Below are 27,334 nucleotides of genomic sequence, written 5' to 3'. Positions count from 1 at the left end.
CATGGGAGATGTGCAGGAGGCAGCTGGTCGATGTTTCTCTCCCATCGATGTTTCTAACTATCTATCTCTCTCCCTTCCTCTCTGTAAAAAATCAATAAAATATATTAAAAAAAAAAAAAAAGAAAAGAAAAATAAAATTAAAAAAATGAACTTTCGCCGGCCGGAGGTCATGGTTTGATTCCTGGTTAGGGCACATTCCCTCGTGTGGGGTGTGCAGGAGGCAGCCAATCAATGATTCTCTCATCGTTGATGTTTCTCTCTCTTTCTCCCTCTCCCTTTCTCTTTGAAGTAAAAGAAATATATTTAAAAAAAACCCACACGAACCTTCTTTGCGCTGACATTGAAAACATGTTTTCTATGGGTTGACATCCCGCTCCCCCCTGTGTGAATGAACAGTCTTTGTACCTCTGGCTTTGACTTTTATAGAAAACCTTTTCTCCTCTCCCTGACAGAATGGGGAGCCGTGACCTGGGGCGTGTTCCTTCTTCCGTCCACTAGGTGGCCCTGTGTGCTCTCAGATGTCTGCCAGCTGCTCAGACAGGTGAATGCATTTCATTGGCTCAGGGAGGCATGATGCCACGGGGCAGCCCTTTTTAAGAGGAAAGCCAGGGCCGGCGGAGCAGCCAGCGACCCCTGAGCAGTTAGTTCTCTGTGCTGAGCGGCAGGACCGGGCCGGAGCTGTGGTGAAGCATCATGAGCGAGGTGAGCGGCACTTCTACTCCGAAAGGGAAAGTTGGGGAGCGGGGGTGGGGGTGGGATGAGGGAACGGGGAAGAAGGGACTCAGTTATCTCTGGAACTGTGAAGGCAGCCCTGTAACTATTGGCTCTGAAGACCAGCACTGTGTATGGCTTGCTTTGCAGGGCAAGGGCAGGGACTGGTTAAGTTTGCAACTTTTAAAAATTCGCCTTAAAAAGAGAAAGGGACGCGTTGTTTGCTTCCCATTGAATTGTGACTTTGGAAAGCGCTTTGGGGTTGAGCCCTCAGAAGAGGAAGCTGATTGTCGGAGGCTCTCCGGAAGATCTGTGCTGCTTCCCCCGTGTTTGTTTTGGGGGACAGCTTTCCGGCAGGCAGGCAGGCAGGCAGGCTGGGGAGCCGGCTTCTGGGGGGAGCGTGGCGAAGGGGTGTTGCTGCTCGGTGCGGGGAAGCGCGGGGAAGCGGAGGCTGTGCAGCCAGCATCTGCAGCTACTCGGAGTCCCGGGAAGGAGCCCAGCCGACGAACCGTGCGTGTCCAGGTGTGTGGCTCTAAGACGGGAGCTGCTGGTTGGAAGAGGGGCAATTTTAAGTTGAAGGTCACTTCTCTGAATATGTCTATACAGAATCGGTTTTGCTGGGGCTCGTTTTATTTTTTAAAAGACCATATTCTCTTTCTCTCTTTCCAAGGGGGCAGATCTGGGTCATGCAACACCCCCTCTAATGCGACTCGGTGACCGAGATGGTCCGTTTTCACTTCCTTTCGGTTGGCGCTCAAATAATGACTTTGTAAGATCTTTCTCTTTTTTTTTTTTTTTTTTTTTGACAGATGGGTGATCCTTTTTTGGAAGTCTAGAGTAAAATTAACAACTTCAGAAATAAAATGTGTCTTCACCGCTTTTATCTCTCTGATGGGTGGCTTGGGATGTAAACACGACAGGAAGAGCAGCGGGCGCAGCCGGGGGAGATGTGGGAACGGGGTTGGGGATGGCGCCAAGGGCTTGAGCGAGGAGGAGGGTGAGGCGAGCATGGGGAGAGGAGGGAACGGCGGAAACCCTTCCAACAACAACAGTAGTAACCAGGCAGCAGCTCCCAGTGGCCCGGCGGCCTCAGAGCCCAGCTGGGCATCCAGCATCCACTCATGTTACCTTATTTGAGCCTCCCAACAGCTCTGTGAAATAGGTGCTCGTAGTATTCCCACTTGACCGATGAGGAAACTGAGGCATAGAAAAGTTCAAGGTCAACTAGTTCAAAGCCACCAGCAGGCGAAAGACAGGCCCAGGACACGGGCTGCAATGCTGGGCAGCTGACCGCCAGGTGGATGGCCAAGCGCATGAGGGCTTCTCTGAACAGCAGGTGCCAGAGGAGAGAGAGGAGGAGGAGGAGGGTGGGAGCCGAGGAAAAGGAGGTGGGGGCTCGGAGCAGACACAGGCATGTGAGATCCAGATGTGAGATCCAGGCCCCCCCCCCGCCCCCCCCCCCCCCCCCGTCTCCTGCATGCTTGGGTCGGGGGCTTTCTGCTAGACTCCCTGGAGATGCCAGAAGCTTCTCTATGTGTGTCAGCTCCCCGTGCTTGCAACAAGAAGGGCTGCCTGTGTGCAGTGGGGTTTACGTTTCATATGGAAGAAGGGCTTGGAAGCGGCATAGCCCTGGGGCTCCCTTTCTTTGAACAAGTCAGCTGCCAGGAACCCTTCTGAGCGGCGGGCCTCCTGCCAGCTCTCCTTCTGCCCCGCGTCATTCTCATGAGCTTTCCAGAATGCCCAGCTCCGAGGGGCTCTCTTACTGCGGGTCCCCCGGGAGAGAGCAAGTGTCCCAGACCTCACCCCTCGATTGGAGTCACAACCTCCTTTCTGCTTCGTGAAAGGAGTGCAGCCCTGCCCCCTGCACTTCATCAGAGGAGCTGGCAGGCAAACGCGTTCCTTTAATGTTGACAAAATCCCACAGCCTCCCTTTGCTGCCCACCGAACCCTTCACCCCTGCCCTCGCCTCCCCTGGCCACTCTGGTACCATCTCCCCCGCCCATGGCGCAGCCCCCACCCTCTGGCCCCCAGCCCAGCCCCCAGCTCTCTGGCTGGCCTCCCAGTTTCTGGGGGGTGGGGGGTGGGGTGCTCCTTGGAGAGCAGGAATGTGTCCTTGGACTAAAACTTAAATCTGCTTAAAACATTTAATAAAGCTGAACAGAAGCTCCTTTCTGGGGAGGGAACCGGATCCCCCTGCCCCCCAAGCTTTTCCTCTTGGGTGAGTTACAGGGGCTTCTAGTTTTAATAACTCTCAAGCAGGGACGGATTTCAGATGATTCTTGGCTTAGGCGTGTACCTCATTACTGCGAGGGTCAAGGCACAGGATTTTGCCCGCCATCCTCTGACTCCTGGATTTATTGGAGGCTGGTGGGCCATGGATCCTGCGCCAGATGTCAGGGTTCAGTGCCCGCTGCAGACTTCCCGAGCTCCCAGCAGCCCCCGGGGCCAGGGCATGAGCCCTGCTGGGCGGAGAGACCCTCCAAGGGCCACATGCCCCTGGGGAGGGCTTTGCTCCTCCTGGTCCTCCCGTCTTTAAGGGAAGGCGGGCAGGGAAACTGAGTCAGGAGCTCGATTTAAGCTGTGTGACTGTGCAACACACTGTCTTCTGTATCCCCCGTGACAACGCTTTTCGGGGGGAATGACATGTGATTGAAGAGAGCAGCTCAAGTATAGCAAGCAAAGTCAAGTCCAAAGTTAGGGCAATGCGAGGGAGCGGAGGTGGCGTGTGGGGGCGTCTAATTTACATCTCGGTGTTGGAGCCTGTCAGCTGTGCCTGCAGCAGCTCGGAGATGAGCTGGAGGATAGTTTAGCAGGGATCACAGTGCAGGCTTAGGTGCACGGGCCGGATCGGGGAGCCTGGCCGCCAAGTGCAATTTACACAGCGGCCTCCTCTCTCCCGCCGGACGCCCAGGCCCCGGGAGGAGTGAAAGCCCGCTTTGCTTAGCCACCTGACATGATTTGAAGAAAAGAGTCCCACAAACAATGACAGCGTGTCTCATTGTCTTCGCCAGGGGCCTCTTTTCAAGTTGCTTTGCAAAGGAAGTTATTGAGGAGAGCCAGTGCGAGATGTCACCCATAAAGGGAAACATTCGGCGAGCTGATTTATTTCATAAGGAGGCAGCACTGCCCTGTGTGTGAGGGAGGGGAGTTCCGGGTCGCCCGAGGCATCGGCTGACAGCTATTAATTAGGGTGGAGACCCCTCTGGGAAAGCCGCCTCCCAATCCTCCTATTTCCCGTCAAGGGCTCCTTTCTCTCATCGGCTTGGATGGGACGCTGTGACTCAGCGCCAGGGTCATGGCCATTTCTTCCATCCAGACAGTGGCCGCAAGAGAAGGCCTGTGCCTGTCAGAGGCGTGGTCTGAACACTCCAAGGACATTTGAGGGCACATCTTTCGACTCACATGTCTGTCCTTAGCACGGAATCGGAAGCTACTGCTTATGTGTGACATCGCTAAGGAGAGCAGAAGGCTGTGCCCATCATTGTGTTGGACCAGCAGGGGTGGCTGGTCCCACTTCAGTCTTGGCGGGGGGTTGGAGGGCACAGGAAAGACACAATTTTTCCTTCGTCGAAAGTAGCCATTGGTTACAAAACATCATGGGACACTGGTTTGGGGCTTACCTAGTTAGCCATCAGGGCAACCGGCCGGTGAGACACACAGTAAGAGGAAACAGACCTAGAATGAGAACGGTTATGGTTGTGTGTCCCTTACGGTGTAATAGTGAACTAAACCCAGGCAGATGGAGGGGTGATTAGGTCTGCGAGGAACTGTGTGTCTCTGACCAGTTAAGCCCAGATCCTGAGGGTAAGGGCACACAATGTGGATTTTGCCACTGGCCCCCAAGGACAGAAGGCCAAATGACAATTCAATGTCTCATGTAGTTTTAACCATATTTGGGGGTGTGATTCGGTAAAGATATAAGAAGACCCAGCAAGATCCAAATGGTTTTGCTATGTCACACAATGATAGAGACCCTCTCTCCTCTAACTGGAGATATTAGGTCTAAAAAGACACCCATTGCGACTTGGGTTCGACGTCCGACTTTTCCTAACGGAGAAGAGGCCCAGTTAAGCATGCAAATGTGTTGCGGGGCTGACGACAAGGGGTTGCCACACGATTTTTCCCCTGCATCCTGCATGTCATTAAGGAATGCGGTGGGACTAAGAACTCGCACTGTTTTTCTTTTCTGAATTCTAAGAGTGCAAGATGTATTGTGTGTGTTTTCCCCCCGGAAAGATTGAATAAATGAGTTACAGTTGATTTTATTAAAGGTTCAGTGGAATATGTGATCGCGATGACAAGGGAACAGGGGCTTTGTGATGGAAAGTGCCTTGAATGTATGATGAACACTCTCCGCATTATTTTGTGAAATTCTTTTTTTTTTTTTAAATATATTTTATTGATTTTTTTACAGAGAGGAAGGGAGAGAGATAGAGAGTTAGAAACATCGATGAGAGAGAAACATCGATCAGCTGCCTCCTGCACATCTCCCATTGGGGATATGCCCGCAACCAAGGTACATGCCCTTAACTGGAATCGAACCTGGGTCCTTTCAGTCTGCAGGCCGACGCTCTATCCACTGAGCCAAACCGGTTTCGGCTATTTTGTGAAATTCTAATTTCTGCTCTCAGGCTGTCTTCGAGGTGCGCTCCTAGGCAGAGGGCGTTCGCCATCTGTCTGTGGCCGGTGCTCCGTCCACGGGGCACCCCACACTCTTTGAACCCGTGAATAATTAGAGCCCCAGCCTGGGGCTTTCTCATTAACTTAGAATGACTTTCTGGAAAGGGCTTCCTACTGAGGGAGAAGAAGGATTTTAGGGGCTGCGTATGCACAGGTTTTTTATTATATTTGGCAGATATTTGAAGAAAACACAGCATTAAAGATCACGCTGTTAAAGTGTTGGCTTTATTCTGTTCCGGCTGCTGTAACAAAATACCACAGCTGGGCAGTTTATAAACAGCAGAAATTTATTGCCCACAGTTCTGGGGGCTGGAAGTTCAGGATAGGGGTGCAACATGGGTGGGTGAGGGCCCTCTTTTGGGTCACGGACGCCTTGCAGTGTCCTCACTTGATGGAAGGGGTGAGGGAGCTCGGTGGGGTCTCCTTAATAAGGGCACTGATCCTGTACATGAGGGCCCCACCCTCATCGCCTACTCAGCCCCCACAGGCCTCACTCCTAATGCCATTACCTTTGGGTATTAGGGTTTTACCACACGAATTTTGGAAAAACACAAACATTCAGTCCATAGCAAGTATTATGGGTTGCATTTTTTTTTTTTTTAATTCTCACCCGAGGATATTTTTCCCATTGATTTCTAGAGAGAGTGGAAGGAAGGGAGGAAGGGGAGAGAAAGAGAGAGAGAGAGAGAGAGAGAGAGACATCAATAATGAGAGTGACACATTGATTGGTTGCCTCCTGCACGTGCTCCTACTGGGGTTAGGGAACCTGCAACCAAGAATTGGGATATGTGCCTGGAATTGAACCCTTGACCCTTCAGTCTGGGTGCCGATGCTCTAACCACTGAGAAAAACTGGCCAGGGCGGGTTGCATTTTGTTTATCAGCGTTATCCTACCTAGATGGTGAACTTCCGAGGACAGGGACAATGTTTTTTCATTCACAAGGCCTAGCTCCTGGTTTGGCAGCTGGTGGTGTCCAGTTACTGGATGGACAACTGGATTTCGGGGTGTGGATTGGTCAATGCATGTGACCAAGGACCAGACCCTCTTTTCTCAATGTTGAGATCTGTGGCAGAAATAGGGTTGGGGAAGAGAAGTTCTGTCTTACTCCTGGCTTGAAACCTGTGTTCGCCATGTAAATCCTTGTGTGCTGGAAAGGGATGCATTGTCACATATGCAAAGCAAATGCTTTCCCGGCAGGCCAAGGGAATGAGAAAAACTGGGGAGGATCTCAACAGACAGAACTCTTGACATTTAGGGAAATGTCAAGGGCGCTGAAGGAGGGGCGGGGAATTCTCATATCCTGCGGTTCACAGATGTCCCTGGTGACTATTTCACATCAGGTAAGTTCTATGAAATTCAAACAAAAGGGACTGCAGGCGCGAGGCAGAGCCCGGGCCGGGCCCAGGAACACAGTCGCTGTGTGGAGGCAGGAAACCCCCTTGGCTGTGCTTAGGGGGGGCTCGGAAGAGTCCACGCAGGCCTTTGGGAAGGTGGCTCCTCGCGCGGAATCGCCGTCAGCCAGGCTGCTGTTTTGATGACAGCATCTCTCTAGGATGCAGGAAGCAAGTGGCCGAGTTAAATATTATAATTAATAGTTAAACAGGAGTCCTCAATGTTCATGTTAATTAAAACAAATATTTTAATGATAGTTGCATATTTAAATATTTTAATTTACACTCGAAACAGGGATATTTGACAATTCAGATGCAAAAAAGAGATGGACTTGCATTTGTTTCCTGGGAAGCTGGACGCTGAATTGTGCCCCTGTGCAGGCTAAGAGGGTCTGTCCCCCCTCCCCTGCTGTCCCCGGGCACCAGCTCTTTATCCTCCTCTCCCAATCATTGGAATGAAGTGAAGTATAGATAGGAATTCGGAAACATTCCCCATGCGGTTTGGGGCGGCGCCTTTCGGGGATGGGGATGCCCAGGTGCTATAGATCGTTGTCTGTACCACGAGCAGGCGAGCTTGCCATGCCTGTCAGCGGCCCACACCTATCAGCCTGCCTTCATTTCTGGGCTGCTTTACATGCGCAATTCAGCGTACGTCACACATTCCAGGCATCAATCTGCCTGAATATTGTTTGTGCCTTGCAAATAGCCCTACACTTAGGCTTCAGAATCTCACTGAATCACTTCTCATTCCATTTCTGAGAGGGAAATGCTTGGCCATATTTATAACATTGCCAGCCGAAAAAAATCGATCACCTGCTAAATGCCATTATTTTATCTTTTACTCTTAAACTGCCACCTTATAAATAAAAGGAAGACAAATTAGGGCCATAAAGCAGGAAGGTAGTCATCCACAAGTGAAAAGTCCCCATGCAAACATCTCAGGGGGAAGGAGCCAGGAAGTCCAACTATGCAAATGAGGCAATTTTCCTATCCGGATGGAACCGGAGTGGAGAGGAAGGGAGTGCCCTTCTCTGGAAGGTGGCAGTCCCCTCGGGTGAGGACGAGGACAGCATGGGCTTGGCCAAGGCAAAAACACCTCAGGCCACCCATAGTGCAATCCTTTCCTCAACCGTCTGCAACGTCTTCTGAATGTTAGTGCTTAAATACTAGTCCATGACGAGTTGAAGGCTGCGTGTGCACCTGGGCTGGTTTGAGGTTATGCTTTTCCTCGTCCTACAATCCAGAGCTGTTGGGGAGAGGTGTGGCAAAGGTCACAGCCAGCTGTCCCCCTAGCACCCCTCCTGGGCCCCGGCCAAGATTCTCACCAAGCGACGAGTTATTTTAATTGTATACAAGGCCTGCCAAGAGGACCCCAGAGGCTGACAATCCTCTTGAGCACTTGTCTTAACAAAACAAGAAAAAAATATTACAAGGAAATACATTCTCCTTTTCTCTCAAGTTCTTTTGTTTAGCCAACATATGTTCCTGTCCACCATGTGGCTAAGTTCCAATATTTAAAATCTAATTAAGAACTTACGCTTGTTTGAAAATGTAAGATTCTTGCCTTGGCTGGTTAGATTCAGTGGTTAGAGCATCGGCCCTCGGACTGAAGGGTCCCAGGTTCCGTTTTATTCCTGGTCAAGGGCACATACCTTGGTTGCAGGCTTATCCCTGCCCCCGCCCCCTCCCCATCCCCCGTGGGAGGCAACCAATGGATGTGTCTTTTTCAGGTAGGTGTTTCTCTCTCTCCCCCTCTCTCCCCCCTCCTTCTCTTCCTCCCTCCTACTTTCTCTCTTAAAAAAGTTAATGGAAAAACATCCTTGGGTGAGCATAAAAAAATTAAGATTCTTACGTACATAATTTCCTCATTAAGTAATATCCACTGTTCTGTTAGGAGGCGTTAGAAAAATAGAACAGTTTTCTAGAGCCTGGCAAATGGCTGGTTGTGCCATGGCGTTTCCTATCACATTTCCCCACTTGGTTGATGCACAGAGAAACCCCAGGGCCATGAATTGGTCCATTTGGGAGCCTGAGAGCAATTGTGCCAGAGCATCCCGGGTGTCTGTCCCTCCATCCCTGCGGGTGAGAGGGCATCAGCAGACACTAGTGTTGACACAAACCTGCCCACATCCTGGGTGGGCGAGGGTGCTGAGGCCGCCTTCAGAATTCGCATCTCTTCATCTGTGTCAAAGAACTATAGATGGAGCCAGCAATAAGCAAAACTTCAAACCATTTGCCCGCTATTTTCAACCCTTTCTCATCTCATGACACACATACACTAATTATTAAAATTCTGCGGCACGCCAAAAATATATATTATTACTATTATTTTGCCGATCTGACAAAAAAAAATAGGTATAATTCTGATGCATTCACACCAGTCGGCTATTGTGCTGGCTGGTGTCATTTTTTAAAATTTGACAATCTAAGGAAAAGAGATCAGTGCTCCTAATGACATAGTTAGGTATTGCGTGTTATAAAATTCTTGGGGTACACCCATGGAAAATGGCTGCATTATGCTATAGGACGTCTTCTCCCCAAACCCGTCACAGTGGTTAGGCATGACCCGTCCTCCCCTAGGGGGAGCACTAGCCTACCCAGTCCCTTCTTTGACTTTCCCACAATCAGCTGTCATTGTTCTAACAACAGCCATCAGCAAGTAGTTAAGAGCTGACATTGAAAGCCTCTCAGCTCTTTGGCACCATCCCAGCAGCCCTCCCGCAGATCCAGCCCAGAACAAGGGCTGGGGGTCCACAGGGACCTTGGGGATCACTCCTCTAGAATAAGCATCTCCACAATTTTTGGTACTGCACCCTCTCCGGAAAAATTTTTGAACATGTATGCGCCAAGCATTTTCTAAAAATTCATTTTAAAATGAATTGTATAAGTGCTCATGTACTAATATGTGAAGTGTAGTTATGAAACATACAAAAAATGAATATTGGAAAGATAAATTTTTGAGCATGTGTGCACAATACATTTTTAAAAATGTATTTAAAAATTATAAGTGCTAATGTGCTAATATATTAAGTGTGGGTATAAAACACACAAAAAGTAAATATTTAAAAATGAGAGAATGATGAAGCAAACCATACTTTTAGATCTCTTGCTAATTGCAATGGCTGTATTATCTCTTGCCAAAATGTCAAGGCGCAATGTACACTTGTGAAAGTTCATTGTAAATGGAAAAGCATGGAAATCTATAGTTCACGTGGTCTGGGTAACCGCTTCTTTTTGAGACAAAGTTGATGACGGTAGTTGTTTTTTTAAAAAATATATATTTTATTGATTTTTTACAGAGAGGAAGGGAGAGGGATAGAGAGTTGGAAACATCAATGAGAGAGAAACATCAATCAGCTGCCTCCTGCACACTCCCTACTGGGTATGTGCCCACAACCAAGGTACATGCCCTTGACTGGAATCGAACCTGGGATCCTTGAGTCTGCAGGCTGACACTCTATCCACTGAGCCAAACTGCCCAGGGCGATGACGGTGGTTTTTAAGCTCCTAAGGGTGCTCAGGAAGATATTCTAACAGTAAAAGATTAGTTAGCATTTGCATTGTTTTGTTGCTTTTGCTGGCACTATTAGTATTGTTTTCAATCTGTGAAAATTTTACGCAGGAATTTTTTATTGTGGTAAAAAAACATATAAAATTGACCATCTTACCCATTTTTTTTCCCAGAGTAAAATTCAGTAGTATTAAGTTTTCTTACCTCGTTGAGAAACAGATCTGCAGAACATGTCCATCTGTTACAACTGAAACCCTATACCCGTTAAACAACTCCCCTCCTTGCTGTCCCACCACCCCAGGTCAACACCGTTCTAGTTGGTATTTTTATGAAGGTGACTACCCTCGTTACAGCATGTAAGTGGGAGCATCCCGTATTTGTCTTTTTGTGACTGGCTCATTTGACTCTGGAGAATGACTCCAAGGTTCATCCATGTTGTAGCATGTGACTGTGCAGGAATTTTTTAAATCCATTTACCTACTGTGGGGAGATTAGTGCAGTTCAAGGTAGATCGGATAATCTATAAATCCTCTTACGGAGCGCGAGGAGCTACAGTGCAGCACGTGGCGGTATTCTGAGAGTAAGCTGAGAGTGAGGGTGTCCTGGGGCTTCCACTCTTCCCTACCCACCAAGGGACAATGTCAGCATCAGATATTAGCTATTGATTACACCTATTTTTTCTTATTGATCTGTGACCCTACACAGATGTACAGCCCATGCAACTGAGCAGGGTGGCTCTGCCCCTCCCCAGGTGCAGGCAGCCTGCTTACAGGCCATTGACCTAGAGAAAGATGGTCGTTTCTATGGCCCCACTTAGAATTCAGGGGATTAAGGAGGCCGTACTTGTCATTTCATTCAAAGTAGTCATTTTAAAATAGGGAAGTGAGTGCCCTAAGGCGAATCTTATTTAAAATCATAGAGCTTCCCACGGAAAAGCCAGTCTAGGCTTCACTTACACATTTCCGATCCTATTAAATGTCTCATTTTCTGTCATATCCTCTATATGACCCATTTTTTTCACTTGTCCCAATTCCACTTAGGACTTAGACATGGAACATATGAAAAATAATGTTGTCCTGGATATTTTTATTAGTCTCCAGTACAAAAAAGGGCAGCCACAGAAGTCATAACAAAGTCATTCTGTCCTTCACCAGATCTTCTACTTTATTTGCAGAAACTTGGGTTTTTCCTCTGACCTCCGGACCCCCACCCCAGCCCCACCCCATCCCAATCACACAGGGAGAACATGGCAAATGTGGGCAGGGTGTGTTCCTGTGAACCATCTCCTTAAGGTCTCTGTTGACAAAGTTCTCTTCCGCCTCGCCCGGCAGTTTCCCTGGCCTTGAGTGCACACCAGTCACCTCCACTCCTTGCCTTACCCTCCCTGGCTCCGTGGGAATAAGAAAGAGCATTCTGAACCCCCAAATGAAACTCTTAGAGAACATTTTCTCAGGGAATGGTGTTGGGGTCCAACCCCAGCAGGTCCAGGGGTTCCCAAAGGTGTGGACAGAGTCGGCGAAGAATGAAGGACACGGAGGCTGCGTTCAGTTGATCAGCATAGTGAGGTTCTTTAGCCAGGTTCTAGCCAGATTCTGTAGCCATGTTCTCTAGCCAGGTTCTGTCCAGGATCTCCAGCCAAGTTCTGTTCTTTATTGTCTTGTTACATCTGTATTTATATCAGTTGATTTTAATCCTGTCAATTTCTGTTCCAAAGGTTAGGGCGTTTCTTATCTCCATTCCAGGGAGTAAAGATTATGTAGCTTAAGGTTGATTGTTCGTAGTTAAAGTGATTAACTACCCGCCTGGCATTTAGTTAAGGGGTTTTATTCCCTCCCTTACTTCAGGGAAAAATCCCTACCTGGGGAAACAACCTTTCTTGGAGAGGTGACCCTGATTAAAACACATAGTGCCAAGAAGGTGAGCAAACATATTAAGAACAGTATGCCATATACGCCAGGTCCCTTGAAACATGTGCTGTGCAGATGTTTCTTCCCTGCAGCGACTGTGTCAAGCAGCAAGGATGGACCGGCTTCCGGCAAATTCCCCCTTTTTAATTTTTTAAATGATAGTGCATGTAAATCAGCAGCCACCTCTCAGATTGGGTTGTTTATGACTCAGAAGAAGACTGACAGGCAATGATAGCGAGCATAGCTATAAACATAGTGGATGGAGTGCACAAGGAGCCTGTAGAAGGTTGCTGGCCTCTTCAGTCAAGGGATTTCAGCTGTCCTCAAGTCGGGGGTTTGGTTGTCCTTGTTGATCTGGCTAGTGGGTGGTGTCACTGGTGACGGGCTTCCCGAAGCATCAGTGAGTTGAAGGGCTGCATCAAAGAGTCCATCAGGGCCGTGCTTGACGGTGGTGTCGGTGTCCAGGGAGGAGTCAGCTGTGCTCTCTGGGTCGGCCGATATGGATGATACTGGGGAGGATGATGATGATGCGGAGATGGAGGGTAATAGAGAGAAAAAGAAGAGAAAGCAAAAGAACTACAAGGCATGGAAGTGTTTAGAAAAAAGAGGGAGAAGAAAGGGAAGAAGGCAGCATCCTGACACAGCCCTTTCCTTCAGCTGCCCCTTTCCCTGTGGTCCAAGGTAGAAATGGGAAACAAGTCCTGTTGCAGTGAGAGGGCAGCTGCTGTCAGCCAGGCTCTGTCTTTACCTGGGTCCCGATCTGAGCTGGGCGTGGGAAGTGAAGCAGCCAGGGGGCAGGAGACCTCCCTCAGAAGGGGTTAAGATTCAGGCCTCTGCAAAGTTGGGGGGGGGGGGTGAGGGTCTGTGTCCTATCTCTGTTGACCCCCAAGTTGTCTCCTGATGGCCCCTCTGTGACTGTGCCTGTCTTAGGTTGTTCCTTCCCTGAGGAATCTTACCCGTCTCTGGCTAACCAGCCATCCTCCAGGGCCAAGCAGGGTGATGTGAGGTGTGCGAAAGAGGGAGGGGCAGCGCCCCCCTGCAAGAGGTTCAGTTCTGTCTCCTTGGTAGCCTATGCCCCTGTGGCCTCCATGCCCAGCACCTGCCTTGGGCTCCCCTTGCCTGCTGGCGGGGCCCCAGCTTTGGTCACATCTCTTGGGGAACCCAGGTTTCTTCTCCAGGGAGGGCCCAGCTCACACCATTGGGCGAGAGACAGATCCACGGCACCGGCCACCATGAGGCCTCAACTTCAGCGTGAACAGAAAGCCCAGGCAACAGCTGTGGGCAAATGGACTGTGAGAAGAGGGTCCCTCTTGACACAAGGGCAAGAGGGGCCAATACAGGATGAAGGAGGAACGGCCTGTCAGCATGTAGTCCCGGGACAGGGCTTTCTCAGCCCAGGATGTCAGGCTCTTGGCACAAGACAACTCCACATATGGAGCATATACCAGACACCCCCTAGTCACAGCAAAAAAGATACACCATGTGTTAAGTACTTACAAATTTACAGACCATTTGCTTCCTTAACATTTTTCAAATTTTAAGTTCATACATGAAGATGATCATTTTTACCATTTGGTGGAGTGGAGTAGAAAAAAAAGGGGGGTGCATCATTCATCAGCTAGATGTGCTCACTGTATGCTCCATTATCTATATGCAAGGCCCGGGTGACTGGAAGTGCAGTTGTCAGGCATTTTAATAAACTGGACTGCCACCTGTTTCTGCACGACAAGGCATCTTTACACAGGAGCAATCGGGAGAAAACAGGACACGGCCAAGCACTCTGCACTGCAACATGCCACCTTAACAGCCAACCAGCATTACTCAACTGCTACACAACTGTGCCTAGTGCACAAAAATACACAAGAGAAGAGATTAGAATTGTGTTTGGTAAACAATCCTTTCAAAAAAAAAATCAAGTCTTTTCACCTGAAGTCTTTATACGAGTTTAGGTTCAGACAACCATTTAGATCCAAAGGCAAATAACATGCACAAATCTACACCAACTTCTCTACAGAAGTTTTTAATTCTAAGGAATGAAGGCAATGCTGAGTCAATCTCTTGACGGCTTTAGGCTGTGTGTGTGCAATGGTTGCATGTTTCCTTAAGCTTCCTTAAAAGTCAGGAGGTCACAAATTAGGCTACCAATCTGTTTAACTTCAAACAAAAAAAGTCAGCACTATATAAACAAAAAGGAAATTCTACCTCAAATATCCAAGCCAATAATGAAATCTGAAGTCGTTCACCTTACCAAACTGCAAGAAATTTGAATAACAGCAACAAAATGGCACATAATAACCCTTTCAATAGCCAGGTGCCTGTTCCAAGGACTCTTTGATGGACTGAGCATGGGGTCCTTTTCCCCCTTGTTTTCTGTTTTTGTTGCTTGTCGACACATCGTTTGCCTAAGAGGACACGGCTCCCTCTTCTTCAGGAGACTTGGGGGGGGGCTCTTGGACCGTGACCTGGAGTTGGACTCCCTCTTGGACATGGGCGGGGGACTCCTGGACCAGGACCTGAACCGGGACCGCGAGTGAGATCTGGACACGGACGATGACTTGGACTTGGATCTTCGAGCTGACCTGGACTTAGACCTGGACCACGACCGCGAGCGAGTGCGAGACCGAGACTTGGAGTGACTGTAGCGAGATCGACTGCGGGACCGGGACCGGCTCCAACTCCGGGATCGGCTGCAGCGGTGCCGCCTGGGGCTGCGGCTCCGGCTCTGGCGCCCGTAGCCACCACCCCCATATCTGCGGTGTGGTGGTCCCCTGCGGCTGTGGTGCGAGTCCAGAGGTCGGCCTTAGCGCGCCATCTGCACATGCAGCTCGAGGCCGTCCAGCATGGCCCCATCCATGGCGTCCATGGCGTCTTCGGCGTCACGCTTGTCGTGGAAACGGACAAAGGCGAAGCCGCGGGATTCCTTAGTGTAGGGGTCCCTCGGGATGTATACGTCGCCAATGCGCCCATACTTCTTGAAGACACGCCTCAGGGTGTCGGGTGAGGTGCGGTAGGTCAGGTTGTCCACCTTGAGGGAGGTCATGCCCTCCACATCGGGAGGCAGGTGGCCGTAACTCATGGCCCTGGAGCGCCGGGCCCTGTGTCTGCGCGTCGAGAAACTGAGCACCCTGGGAGACCGGCGCGTTCCACTGGGGCCGCGGCGGCTTCCTCCGACTAGCTCGGTTCCACGCCGCGCCTCTCCTCTGGCAACTGGCTTCCGAGTGGAATCGCTAGGTTCTCCAGCCAGGTTCTGTTCTTTATTGTCTTGTTACATCTGTATTTATACCAGTTGATTTTAATCCTGTCAATTTCTATTCCAAAGGTTAGGGCGTTTCTTATCTCCATTCCAGGGAGTAAAGATTATGTAGCTTAAGGGTGATTGTTTGTAGTTAAAGTGATTAACTACCCGCCTGGCACTTAGTTAAGGTCCCTTGAAACATGTGCTGTGCAGATGTTTCTTCCCTGCAGCGACTGTGTCAAGCAGCAAGGATGGACCGGCTTCTGGCAGAGTGGTGGCCCTTTCTATGGTCAAAACCGTCGCATGTACAATCAGTAATCACTTATTTTGTCAGTCACGTTTCTTTCTGCCTTCTAAATTAGGAAACTTTAAAAGAAAGGGATTGTGTTTCCTATACCTTTTCATGTCCCCAGCACATACCACTTAACCCACATTGATGGAGAAACCATGTTGTGTTGGAGTTTGTGGAATAAGACAGAGTCCTTACTCCTCACAGGCCGCATGGGGGAGTAGACAAGACAGAACCACATCATATTAACTGGACTCCAGGGTCCACACAGAGGGTATCTGCGTTCACTGTAGAAACGGAGGGCCAGGGAGCTGGTTAAGTCCGTGTGTGTGTGTGTGTGTGTGTGTGTGTGTGTGTGTGTGTTGGGTGGGGTTGGGAGGGGTGGAACCGTTCAGAGAAACCTTCCCATAGAGTCGATGCTTACAAAAGTAGAGGCTCAGTACAATATTGGTTGAAGAACAGCCACCATAACTAATGGTTAATCTTAAAAGTCATAAATTTTAGCCCAGCCTGGTGTGGCTCTGTGGTTGAGTGTTGACCTATGAACTAAAAGGTCATGGTTTGATTCCAGGTCAGGGCCCATGCTGGGTGGGGACTCGATCCCCAGTGGGGGCCGTGCAAGAGGCAACAGATCAATGATTCTCTCCCATCATTGATGCTTCTATCTCTCCCTCTCCCTCTCTCTTCCTCTCTAAAATCAATAAAATGTTAAAAAGCCATAGTCAGTTTGGCTCAGTGTATAGACCATCGGCCGTTGGACCAAAGGGTCTTGGGTTTGATTCCAGTCAAGGGCACATACCTTAGTTGCAGGCTCCTCCCTGGCCTGGGCCCTGGTCAGGGCTCATGCAGGAGGCAACTAATCAATCTATTTCTCTCACATCGATGTTTCTCTCTTTCCCTCTCTCTTCCACTCTCCCTAAAAATCAATGGAAAAATATCCTGGGGTGAGGATTAACAACAACAACAAAAATGTTAAAAAAAGTCATAAATTTTAGAATCACATGAGAATTTAGCAATCTTCAAAACCAATGAATGGGTGCAGCCTACTATGACACCATGGTTGATTTCTAACTCCTGCTTTGTGATAGAGGTTGCTTTAAACCCTTCGGACATTTTCTCTTGCCTACCAATGAATACTGGGTTCTGTTGACTTACCGTATCTTCCTTTAAAAGTGTTAAGTGAAAATTCTGTGCAGGCTACATGAAGCCAGTCAATGTGTACAATTGTGTACATTGTTTTATGTTAAAAGATCCATGTTCTACTTGTGAGAAATGTCGGGTGAATTTAGACAAGCCTGTGCTCTACCTTCTGGGTGAGCACCAGGGGTTGTCCATAGCAGGATGTCATTGCATGCTTTGTATCCCAGAGCCCACGGTGGCTTCTTAACCATTACTATTATTAATATTAAGGTCATCCAGTGCCATGATGCAAATATTATTTCCAGCAATGTTCTATACCTCAGAAATGTGAGCTATCTTATCTCTCTCTTTTTTTTGTTTTGTTAATACTCACCTGAGGAGATTTTTCCATTGAGTTTTGGAGAGAGTGGGAGGAAGGGGGAGAGACACACAGAGAGAGAAACATTGATGTGAGAGAGACACATTAATTGGTTGCCTCCCGCAAGCGCCCTGACCAGAGTCGGGGATTGTGCCTGCAACCGAGGTCATGCCCTTGACTGGAATCGAACCTGTGACCCTTCAGTCCCTGGGCCAACGCTCTATCCACTGAATCAAACTGCTGCTAGGGCATGAGCTATTTTATCTCTTCTTGAAGATAACTTCTTAAAATAGATGTAGCAATTTGTCAAGTACTTCTACCAAATACCTCCTGCAAGTTCATGGTTATTTTTTCATCTAGATTTATTTATTTATTTATTTATTTTTTAATCGAATATTTTTGGGTGACATTGGTTAATAAAATTATATAGCTTTCAGGTGTACAGGTCTAGAATACATCATCTGTATATTGTATGGTGTGTTCACCACCCCAATTCAAGTCTCCTTCCATCACCACTTACCTCCCTTTTACCCTCTTCTCCCTCCCCCACCTCTCTCCCCTCTGGTAGTCACCATACTGTTGTCTGTGTCTGTGAAATTTTTTTTTTTTGCCTAATCCCTTCATCTTTTCTACCCAGTCCCACAACCTCCTCCTGTCAGCTGTCAGTCTGCTCGCTATCTATGAGTCTGTTTCCTTTTTCTTTGCTAATGTGTTTTGTTCATCTAGATTTAATTTTTCTCATCTTCAAAAACAGATTCAGCTCATTTCTGGGGATACTGTTTTGTGAATTTCCATGTCATCATTTTTTTGCTGAGTTCTCACTGAGAGCCAGATTTGGCTGAAATTCAGGCGAGAGCTCCCCACGGTGGAATTTTGGATGAGGATTTTGAATTCGCACATGACAAAAATATAAATGCAGCGTAATGCGACTTCAGAGCTGCAAGCAGTGCCCTCAGGGGACCCACCTCCCGCCCCTCTGTCCCTGTGGTATTACGGCCAGGAAGCAGGACATGGCGAAGAGTCTAGCAGGTCTCCTCAGAAATGAGGCAATTTAAAAACAAGCAACAGTCCTGCAACCATCCGCTCTATCTGCCTCTGCAATGAACTCTTCTGAGTGTTGGTGGCTCAGGCAGAGTTGGGGTCTGAGAGCCTGTGATTGGGCAGCAGGGACGGGTCCTGGGACACTTTATGGGGCTCAGTGGAAAACAGAAATGTGGGGCTCCATGTGAAACATTATGAAGAGTTTCATGACAATACTGAGAGAGCATTAAATCAAGCTCGGGGACTAAACCAGAGGCCCCATGTGACTGCACAGGTCGCCCAGCCATGAGGTGGTCTTTCTTCTCCTGCACACCTGGGTAATGGTGGGGCTGCCTGATGGCTTTTTAGTGGTAAAAAGACAGATAGATGGATGGGTGGATGGATGTATGGATGGATGGATGGATGGGTGGGTGGGTGGATGGATGGATGGGTGGGTGGGTGGGTGGGTGGATGGATGGATAGATAGGTGGATGGATAGATGGATGGGTGGATGGATGGGTGGATGGATGGGTGGATGGATGCGTGGATGGATGAGATAGATGGATAGATAGATAGATAGATAGATGTATAACTAGAGAGCCCACCTAGCAGATGCTTGAACAAGAAGCCAGGTGATGCTGGCTGACCCTACAGGCCTATTGTGAGGATGGAGTAACAAAATGGATTCAGGACACCTAGCAAGTACATATATTTTAAAGATCACATAAATGCTAAACTGTAACCCCATGTGGAAAATTCCCCCAATTCCGATCCCAATCATCTTCACAGAGCATTGGTTGTTCACTTGGAGGAACGCTTTGGTGGCCTGTCTTGGCCTACGACCTCTGTCCTCACCTTCTGTCCTGAGTGTGCCTGGCAGGGGCACAGAGGGCAGATGTCTGAGGCTTGTCCCGTTAAAGAGACATTGCTGTGCTGGGGAAGGAAAGGGCTCCTATTGCAGGAAGAGCCAGGGTCAACGTGTGCAGATAGGAAGCCCCTCAGAGCTGTGAGCATCGGCCCCGCCCCTGGAAGGCACCTTTAACCAATGTCCAGCAGGGTTTATTCTCCAGCAAACGATATTGTTCTGGATTTTGGAGAGATTTTAAAATAAAACATGGAGCAAATACCCCCTATGAAGGAGACACAGCTGTGGGACTGAGATGGTAGGTGGTGCTGGTGAGGATGGTGGTGGGATGTGCGCATTTCGTCTTCAGGGTGAGGTAGCTGGAATTTTCACCTCTCCAGGGAGCAGCTGATCACGTGGTCTATGCAGCTTTTATCCTGACTTCTAATCTGTGTCTCCACAGCTGATTTAGGACAAAGCTTTCCCCTTTCTTCTAAGAGCGCACAACCTCAGGCTTCTGCCGTGTCCCCAAGCGATTTCCGTTTTAGTTGAGTGGGGCATAAAGCTGTCTGCCTCTTCATGACTAAAAAAGAAAGTGTGCAGCTTGGAGCCTGGAGCGCTGGCTCGGAGGGAGAGGCCCTGGGCAGCACAGCCTGCCGAGTGCACATCTGCTCTTCCTCACGCGAGGGCCGAGCTGCAGCTTCCGTGGGAGGATGGTGCGGACACGAGGCCATGGAGCCGGTTACACGTGTGGAACACAGATCAGGATGCCCAGGCAGGGGGATCCCCGAGCCAGAGCTGTCTGCGTGATCCTAGGGCCACGACCTCACAGGTGCGCGACCCACGTCTGCAGGTTTGGTGTCAGAGTGGACGCTGAACCCCGACAATCTTGTGAAGTGTGTTCACCCCATCTCTTTCCTGCTATGGCCCATGCATTGTCACGCACAGAATTTTGCATGATGTCATGGATTTGCACCATGAGGCGGGTCAGGAAGCCTGATTCCCCCCCACCTCGTGCCACCAGATGAACGGAGGCATAAAGTGTCCGTTCCATTGGTGCAGAAGGAGCTGTCACAGTCGGGTTCCCACCTCCCCAGCCAGTGGCAAGTGTGCAGTCTGCCCTGATCCAACTGCATCCCCTCCACTGAACCCGGCACTTCATGTGTGCAGGGAGGACTGATAGCTGGGGGGCGGGGGGCGGGGGCGGGGGATCTGTCTTTGTCTCAGAGCCGATTGTCTTCCGCTCAGGCATAGCAGCCGTTCTAGAAAACACCTGGCTTTACCCCAACGGCCTTTATTCCGAGGGTAACCCAAGGAAGGGCGGAAAGGAAGTGGCTGGACGAGAAGTAGCAGCCCTGGGTCCCTGGGTGGGTTGCTAAGCCTCTCTGTCTCAAGCTCTGTCTCTGTCAAGCTGGCAGAGTTGTCGTATCCACCTCCCAGGGTAGAGGTGCTAAGCTGTTTGCATTTGCAGAGAGGGAGCCTGGTGCTTGGTATAAAGACAAGGACATGTCTTTGCCAAACCCGGGGCATCACCGTTCACTCCGCCCTAAACGGGGCTTCTCTGGTTTCATGGTGGGTTGTTGTGTCCTTCCTTCTCCTGCTCATCGCTTTGCTGCCCCGGCGAGGGAGTTGCGTTCAGTAGATCACGGTGGGCTCGGCCATGTGGAGCCACGTGGCCATGGCGAGGGACCACCCCAGGCCCAGGATGGCTGGCTGTGGAGCGGCCGGCAGGGCATGTCCTCCCGGCCACGGGCACCTTCACGCTGTGGTCTTAGGCCACACTTTGCCTTCGTTCAATTACACCCAGCGCTGTGCCTTCAGCCTGACTGGGGAGAGAACAGGGACGGGATGCTGGTGTTACTGTTAAAGCAAAGCAAAGCTGTGTCTTTCTCTGTGGCCAGTTTCCTTAATCTGGGGGAACCACATGTGGATTTTCTGATCTCACGTCAGCTTCTCTGAAATAGAAAAGTTCCCCCCCTTCCTGAACCCCATGATTCCAGCGGGACGGGCAGGGCCGGTGTTTTCACGATGATACAGTAAGGGTTTCATTCAGTCCGGGAAACTGGCCGCCCCCTCCCTCCCCACCCTTGTAAAGCACATTTGTCCTTCAATGAGGTGGCTAATCGGCACGTCTCGGGTTCTGCCTTTACATTTATCTTTCACCGACGGCTCTCTGGCTCCTTCTTGCCCCTGTCGTTTGGCTGGTCAGCCATGACCTCTCGGGATGGAGAGAGGAAGCAAACCTCCCCTGTCCCTCCCTGCCCTGCCTGAACCCGGCACTTCATGTGCGCAGGGAGGACTGATAGCTGGCGGGGGTGGGGGTGGGGGTGGGGGGGGGCGGGGGATCTGTCTTTGTCTCAGAGCCGATTGTCTTCCGCTCAGGCATAGCAGCCGTTCTAAAAAGCACCTGGCTTTACCCCAACGGCCTTTATTCCGAGGGTAACCCAAGGAAGGGCGGAAAGGAAGTGGCTGGACGAGAAGCATTTCTTTGGGGAGAATCTGCCGATTAAGACGCGCACACACACTATACTGGAGGCAGAGCACGAAGATGCGTGCAGCTGGTTCCCACATCGCGAACCCTTTGTCCATAAAACATGAAATATAAAACCGTAGAAACACATCCTCTTGCTTCTTTATAACCCGGTGATGGAAAGAAAGCAGAGAAAACACGTAGGAGGAGGCGCTGAGGTCTGTGGGGCCCGTCTCCATCGGATGCCTCTCCTGGGCCCGGTGTCGATTTTTCAAAGGGTTCGCGATGTGGGAACCAGCTGCACGCATCTTTGTGCTCTGCCTGCGATTGATGAGCCGACTGAGGGCCCGCTGGCAGGATGCTGCCATCCCAGGGGCGCTGGAGCCGTGAGGTCATGAGCAATGAGGACATCAGGGCGCGCAGCATGCAAGGGAGGCAGCGCCGCAGAGGAAAATTACTCCAGGAAAAATGCATCACCAGGAGCGAGATGGCACTGAGTGGCATCACCAGGAGCGAGGTGGCACTGAGTGGCACTTGCTAACAAGAGCGTAAGCCACCATGGGGACGAGACGGAGTTTTCTTTCCTTCTTTGTCATGTTTTTGCAACTGCTTGGTATGTAGAGCCCAACGGAGGCCAGATGTTGAAGACAGAGGGCAAAATGCTAAAAAGCATCTTAAAGCCAGTACTCTCCCTTCTTTCTTTCTCTTTTAAATTGATTTGAGAGAGAGAGGAAGGGAGAGGGAGAGAGAAAGAGAGAAACATTGATTGGCTGCCTCCCATATGCACCCAACCAGGGACCAAACCTACAACCTGGGTATGTGCCCTGATCAGGAATTGAAACCACGACCCTTTGGTGTATGGGATGTCACTCCAACCAACTGAACCACACCGGCCAGGCCCTCCTTCTCTTGATTCACAGATGCCATCAACTTGATGTCATCAAATAATGCCTCTTGTCTTGTGGAAGACAATGTTCCCATGGACAGGTGGGGAGTGCATCCGTCCTGCCTGTGGCCAGCAGGAGCCAGAGGTTAGGGTCTGCCCTCAGTGGGAGCGAAGGGAGATTGGATGAGGGATTTCCCCAGCGATGCACAGCTGTGGGGACCTATCACTCATCCTCCTTCTCAGCAGGTGGGAAGCCCCCCTTGACCTGCATTGGGGTCCCTCAGCCATGCCCCTGATCTTAGCCATCTTGGGTCCAGCTCTTACCTGCAGGGTTGAGATGGTTGGTTTAGTCTCTGCCTGTCCCTCCAGCTTGTGAGCCTATCGGTCAGAGAATTGTGTCCTTCTCCTGGGGACCTCAGGGCCCAGCACAGTGCCTGGGTCCTTGGAGCAAAGGTAAAGAGTTAGTCCAGGAGTCGGTCACCTCCCCACCCACAGCCCAACCCCTGGTTGGGTCTGGGCCTCTGACAAGGAGCCATGACTTCACTGCCTGATGGTTCTGCAGGTTGGTGTGAAACCCAGTTTTGACAATCTGCTTTTGAAAAGAATCTTTTCTTTCTTAGCCTGGGAGTGACCAAAGGCCTCTAACTGGGGAGGTTTCCTTATGTTGCCCCCGTGAGAGGCTGACCCAGGACTGGGAGGGGCCCGTCCCTTCCTCCCCTGACAGCTCAAGGGCTGAGCCAGAGGCTGCCAGGCTCCCTTTACTCTTTGTCCCCATGGACCTGGCTCCACGCTTGCGTCTTTTGTCCAATGTGGCCAACGCAAATGCATAGACAGAGTTCTTTCCAGTATTTGGTGGCAAATGAGCTAGTCTCTCAGGGCGATGGGGTAAGGAAAGGTGGAGAGTGGTGGGCCCTGGGGGTGACCTGGGGGCCTTACTGCTCCAGAAAGCAATTTGCTCCCCGACCCTAAGGGACTTTGAAGTGGACTTTCTAGTCAGGTCAGATCTCTCCAAATTTAATGTCAAGCCAAGTTCCTGGAGTAAACACAGATTTATCCACTTAAATCAGTGGTTCTCAACCTTCTGGCCCTTTAAATACAGTTCCTCATGTTGTGACCCAACCATAAAATTATTTTCATTGCTACTTCATAACTGTAATGTTGCTACTGTTATTAATTGTAATGTAAATATCTGATATGCAGGATGGTCTTAGGCGACCCCCGTGAAAGGGTTGTTGGACCGCCAAAGGGGTCGCGACCCACAGGTTGAGAACCGCTGACTTAAATGCTATAGGTCTGATAGATTCAGAAAATGTTCTTGGACTGTCATTTCTACCCCACATGTAACCTGCTGGAATTTATTTAATGTTCATTCTCTTTAACTTTCTGAAATAAAAAAGATATACCTTTTCATTTGGGAACTTGTGTCTTATCCCAAAGATGAAATCATACACAGCAGCATGATCGGAAAGATGAATGCCGCAGCATTCCGAAAATCATGTAATAAAAACTCTCCCGATGACAGTACAAGTTCATAACCTGCAATCACAGCCCACGAGAAAGCTGTGGACGGAAGGTTTCAAAGGCTGTCTCAGAACAATTCCTGAGCCTCCACATCACCCACTTCTCAATCTCTCACTCACCGGTGACCAGAGTCTGGGAACCAGCAGGAGCCTGAGGCCAAGGAACTATCCACCAATACAGATGGCCCCTGTCTTATGTAAAATGATATTTGCTTATCATGACTTTTTTAAAAATCCTCACCTGAGGATATTTTCCCATTGATTTTAGAGAGAGTGGAAGAGAGAAGGAAAGAAACATCGATGTGAGAGAAACACATCAATTGGTTGCCTCCTGCACGAGTCCCGACCAGGGCCTGAGCCGGGAGGAGCCTGCAACAGAGGTACATGACCTTGACTTTAATCAAACCTGGGACCCTTCAGTCCATAGCCTGATGCTCTATCCACTGAGCCAAACGGGCTAGGGTGCTTATTATGACTTTATGCAGTACTTTTGATTTTTCTAAATTGAATTAAAATATTATTTTTCCAGCTTATGGAGGTGTAATTGACAAAACTGTAACACACTTACGGAGGCCGCCATGAGGATTTGATGTATGGATACCCCATGAAAGATTCCACCTCCGAGTTAATGACTGTGTCCATCACCTGGCATATGTCCCTTTTCTGTGTGAGAACCCGAGTTCCGCCGTCTTCCACATTTCAGTTATACAACAGTGCTATCAACTGTAACTGTCGTGTTCCACTTGGATCTTCAGACCTTACTCATCTTAGAGCTGGAAGTCCGGACCTTTCACCCAGCCCTCTGTGTGTCCCCCACCCCCAGCCCCTGGCAACCACCGTTCTACTCTCAGTCTCTGAGTTTGAGTTATTTTTCCAGATTCCACATATAAGTGATCCTATGTGGTATTTGTCTTGATTAATGAGTTTGTTGGTGCCCCTTACACAGGGCTGGGCAAGAGTAGGTTTATGGTTGTTCATATGGAAAAAGACATGCAGGTTATGATTATTACAATAGACTTTACTTATTTATTGGTTTTGCTGAGACATGGTCTTACTGATGTGAGACCAGCCCCCGATGCAGCATGGGAATCTCAGATGTGCCTCCATAGCCGCTCCAAGCTCAAGGTTGGGGAGAAATGGATCTGAAGTCAGTTATCTACCGAAGGCTGGTGTGGCCCCTTCCTTGGGTGGAGTATCTTATGTAAGGGATTGTCCCTGATTTTGCAACTTGGTTGAAAAGAGTCACCCAGCCAAATTATGTGCTGAGTCACACACCTCTCACCACACCGATCCGTGCGGACCCTGTGGGTGGTCTGCTTGGCGTGGGCTTCCCAGGCTCAGGCAGGTGTGAAGGGACAGTGTGCCACCTCCTGCCCACGCTGCGCTGCGGGCCTCCACCCCTCACCTCCTGCCTTGCGGCTTCCTGCTTGTCCCCGGGCAGATGCTGAGTTTGAGATGCTGCCCAGGGTAGCAGCGTCGGGAGCAGATGCTGTGGCGCATGTCTGGGAGCAGGAGAGGCAGGGGCGGGTGATAACTCACTGCCTTCCTCCCACCAGGTCGGTCCTCAGGCACAGATTGCCCACCCTGAGGGCACAAGATCAGCGTGGCATGCACCTGGCAGTGCCATCTAGATGAGGAGCCCTCCATCGCCTCTCTCTTCCCCCTTCCCACCTTTCCCCCTTCCTTCCTGGCGCCCCCTCTCCGGTGTGGAGCACCAACGGCATCTGTCTCAGGCTCTGCCTTCTGGGATGCGAAAGGAAGACATAGTCTTTGTTATTTCCTGTAGCTCTTGCTGCAACGGACTGTCAGGCAAAAAGACTCCCCAGATGACACCTTTTAATAACATTCCCACCTTTTTCTAGACCCTTGGCACCTAGACAATCAGGAGGAGCGATCGGATACGCACTCTCTGTTTGGGCTCCTTTAACCGGGGGTTTATGAAATTCTGAAACCCTATCAGGTTATTAGTGAGCATCACGAGGAAGGATGGGGAAGTGAGCTGCTGGGCGAGGGTCTGAGAGATGTCCTCTCCGCTGTGGTTCGGCCTCGGTCCCTCAGGCTTCCTCGCTGTCACTCAGCAGACCCATAGCCTGGGCCGGAGACGAGGGTTACTGTGAGGCTGGGGTTTTAATTTCTCGTGTCACATCCTTAGATGGCCATTTACCGTTTCCTAGTAGTGAAATGGGGACAATAGAAAAAGAGGAAAATGCTTGGAGGAAAATGTCTGTGTTCTAACGAGCCGAGGAGTTTTCTTATTTGTGATCCTGAGGTAAACGGAGTGGCATTCACTTCCTCACACAGGACCCTTGTCCCTTAAAGAGGCCTTGGGAATGGGGACAGGGACGCTGTCCTGAGATGTTGGGAGAGCGAGTGCCAGTGTGACCCAGGAGGATGGGCTCAGGGCTGGCTTGAGCAGCGGGGACTGGTTTCAGAGTCTGAAGAAGGCAGGGCCTGCTATTCTTAGACCCTTCGGCGAGCCTGGGAGAGGTGCTGGGTCTGGGGTGGGACAAGGTGTCGCAGGGGGTCCCAGATAGGATCGCTTTATGAAAGTGAAGTCGCTAGGGTCAGGGTGGGGCTGGAGTTGACCAGGAGAGGACCTGAATGAGAACATCTGTGTCAAGTGCCACGACGAGGGGCAGACGACAAGGAAGGTGGCGAGAGTCTTCTGGAAGCAGAATTATGAGGAGACTCCTGCCTCCGGTTCTGCTGTGTCGAAATTGGGGCTGATTTTTCACCTTCACCTGCTCCTCCAACCACAGCCGTTCTCAGAGGCCCTGGCAATGGGCTCTCTAGATCAGGCTGAAACATGGAGGCAAATCTGCTGATAAAAAGGCGTTGAATGCCACATGCAGCAAGCTCTCCTACACGTGTGCCTGGTTCTCTAGGTCATTTGGACAGTATGCGCCACACACTCACGTTAACCTGGTGATGGCGACCGCATGTTTGGTCAGAGGGAAGCTCCCTGCCTTCTGCATGCCCTAACATACTACGTTGGATTGGCGTGCAAACTGGATGACGGTGGTAGCAGTCAGGATATCACTGGATCACTTCGGAAGTTCCTAGAAAAGAGCCCGACAGCTAGAATCTCACACCGGGGTTTGCCCTGAAGAGAGCCCATCACGCCCCTCCCCTTTAACATGCCATCTTAGTTATTAGTCCAATTAGAATAGTGATATTCTTGAGGTGTGGCTACTTCTGGTCAGCAGGCAACACAGGTGCTCAGGATGCTGAACTCATGATTGGTGCTAATGGATGAAGGAGAAGGGGCCTCTCTCACTTGGCCAGGAGAGTGAGGGGAGAACAGGCAGCCTCCTCTCTCTGGGCACTAACTTCTCTCACCTCATGAAAAAGGACCTTTCCCTACTGGACAT

At 50.0% G+C, this 27,334-nt stretch overlaps 1 protein-coding gene and 1 pseudogene across 1 annotated transcript in view; one reads left to right on the top strand and one right to left on the bottom strand.

The window, feature by feature from the left end:
• The first annotated feature begins 594 nt into the window (after nt 1–594).
• The window catches only part of PCP4 (Purkinje cell protein 4), a 52,834-nt gene continuing 26,094 nt past the window's right edge, over nt 595–27,334 (top strand). The window contains exon 1 of the mRNA XM_070403677.1: nt 595–702. Within this exon, the coding sequence (XP_070259778.1) occupies nt 694–702 (9 nt within the window). The 5' untranslated portion in view covers nt 595–693. The remainder of the gene's footprint in view (nt 703–27,334) is intronic.
• LOC139002337 (serine/arginine-rich splicing factor 2 pseudogene) lies at nt 14,604–15,277 on the bottom strand (annotated as a pseudogene).

Source organism: Myotis yumanensis, unplaced genomic scaffold (assembly GCF_028538775.1).
Source record: "Myotis yumanensis isolate MYYU_CA2020_CCGP unplaced genomic scaffold, mMyoYum1.0.hap1 SCAF_2, whole genome shotgun sequence".
Classification (NCBI taxonomy): Eukaryota; Metazoa; Chordata; class Mammalia; order Chiroptera; family Vespertilionidae; genus Myotis; species Myotis yumanensis.
The sequence above is the reverse complement of the archived record's forward strand: the minus strand, read 5'-3'. Positions and strand labels throughout refer to the sequence as shown.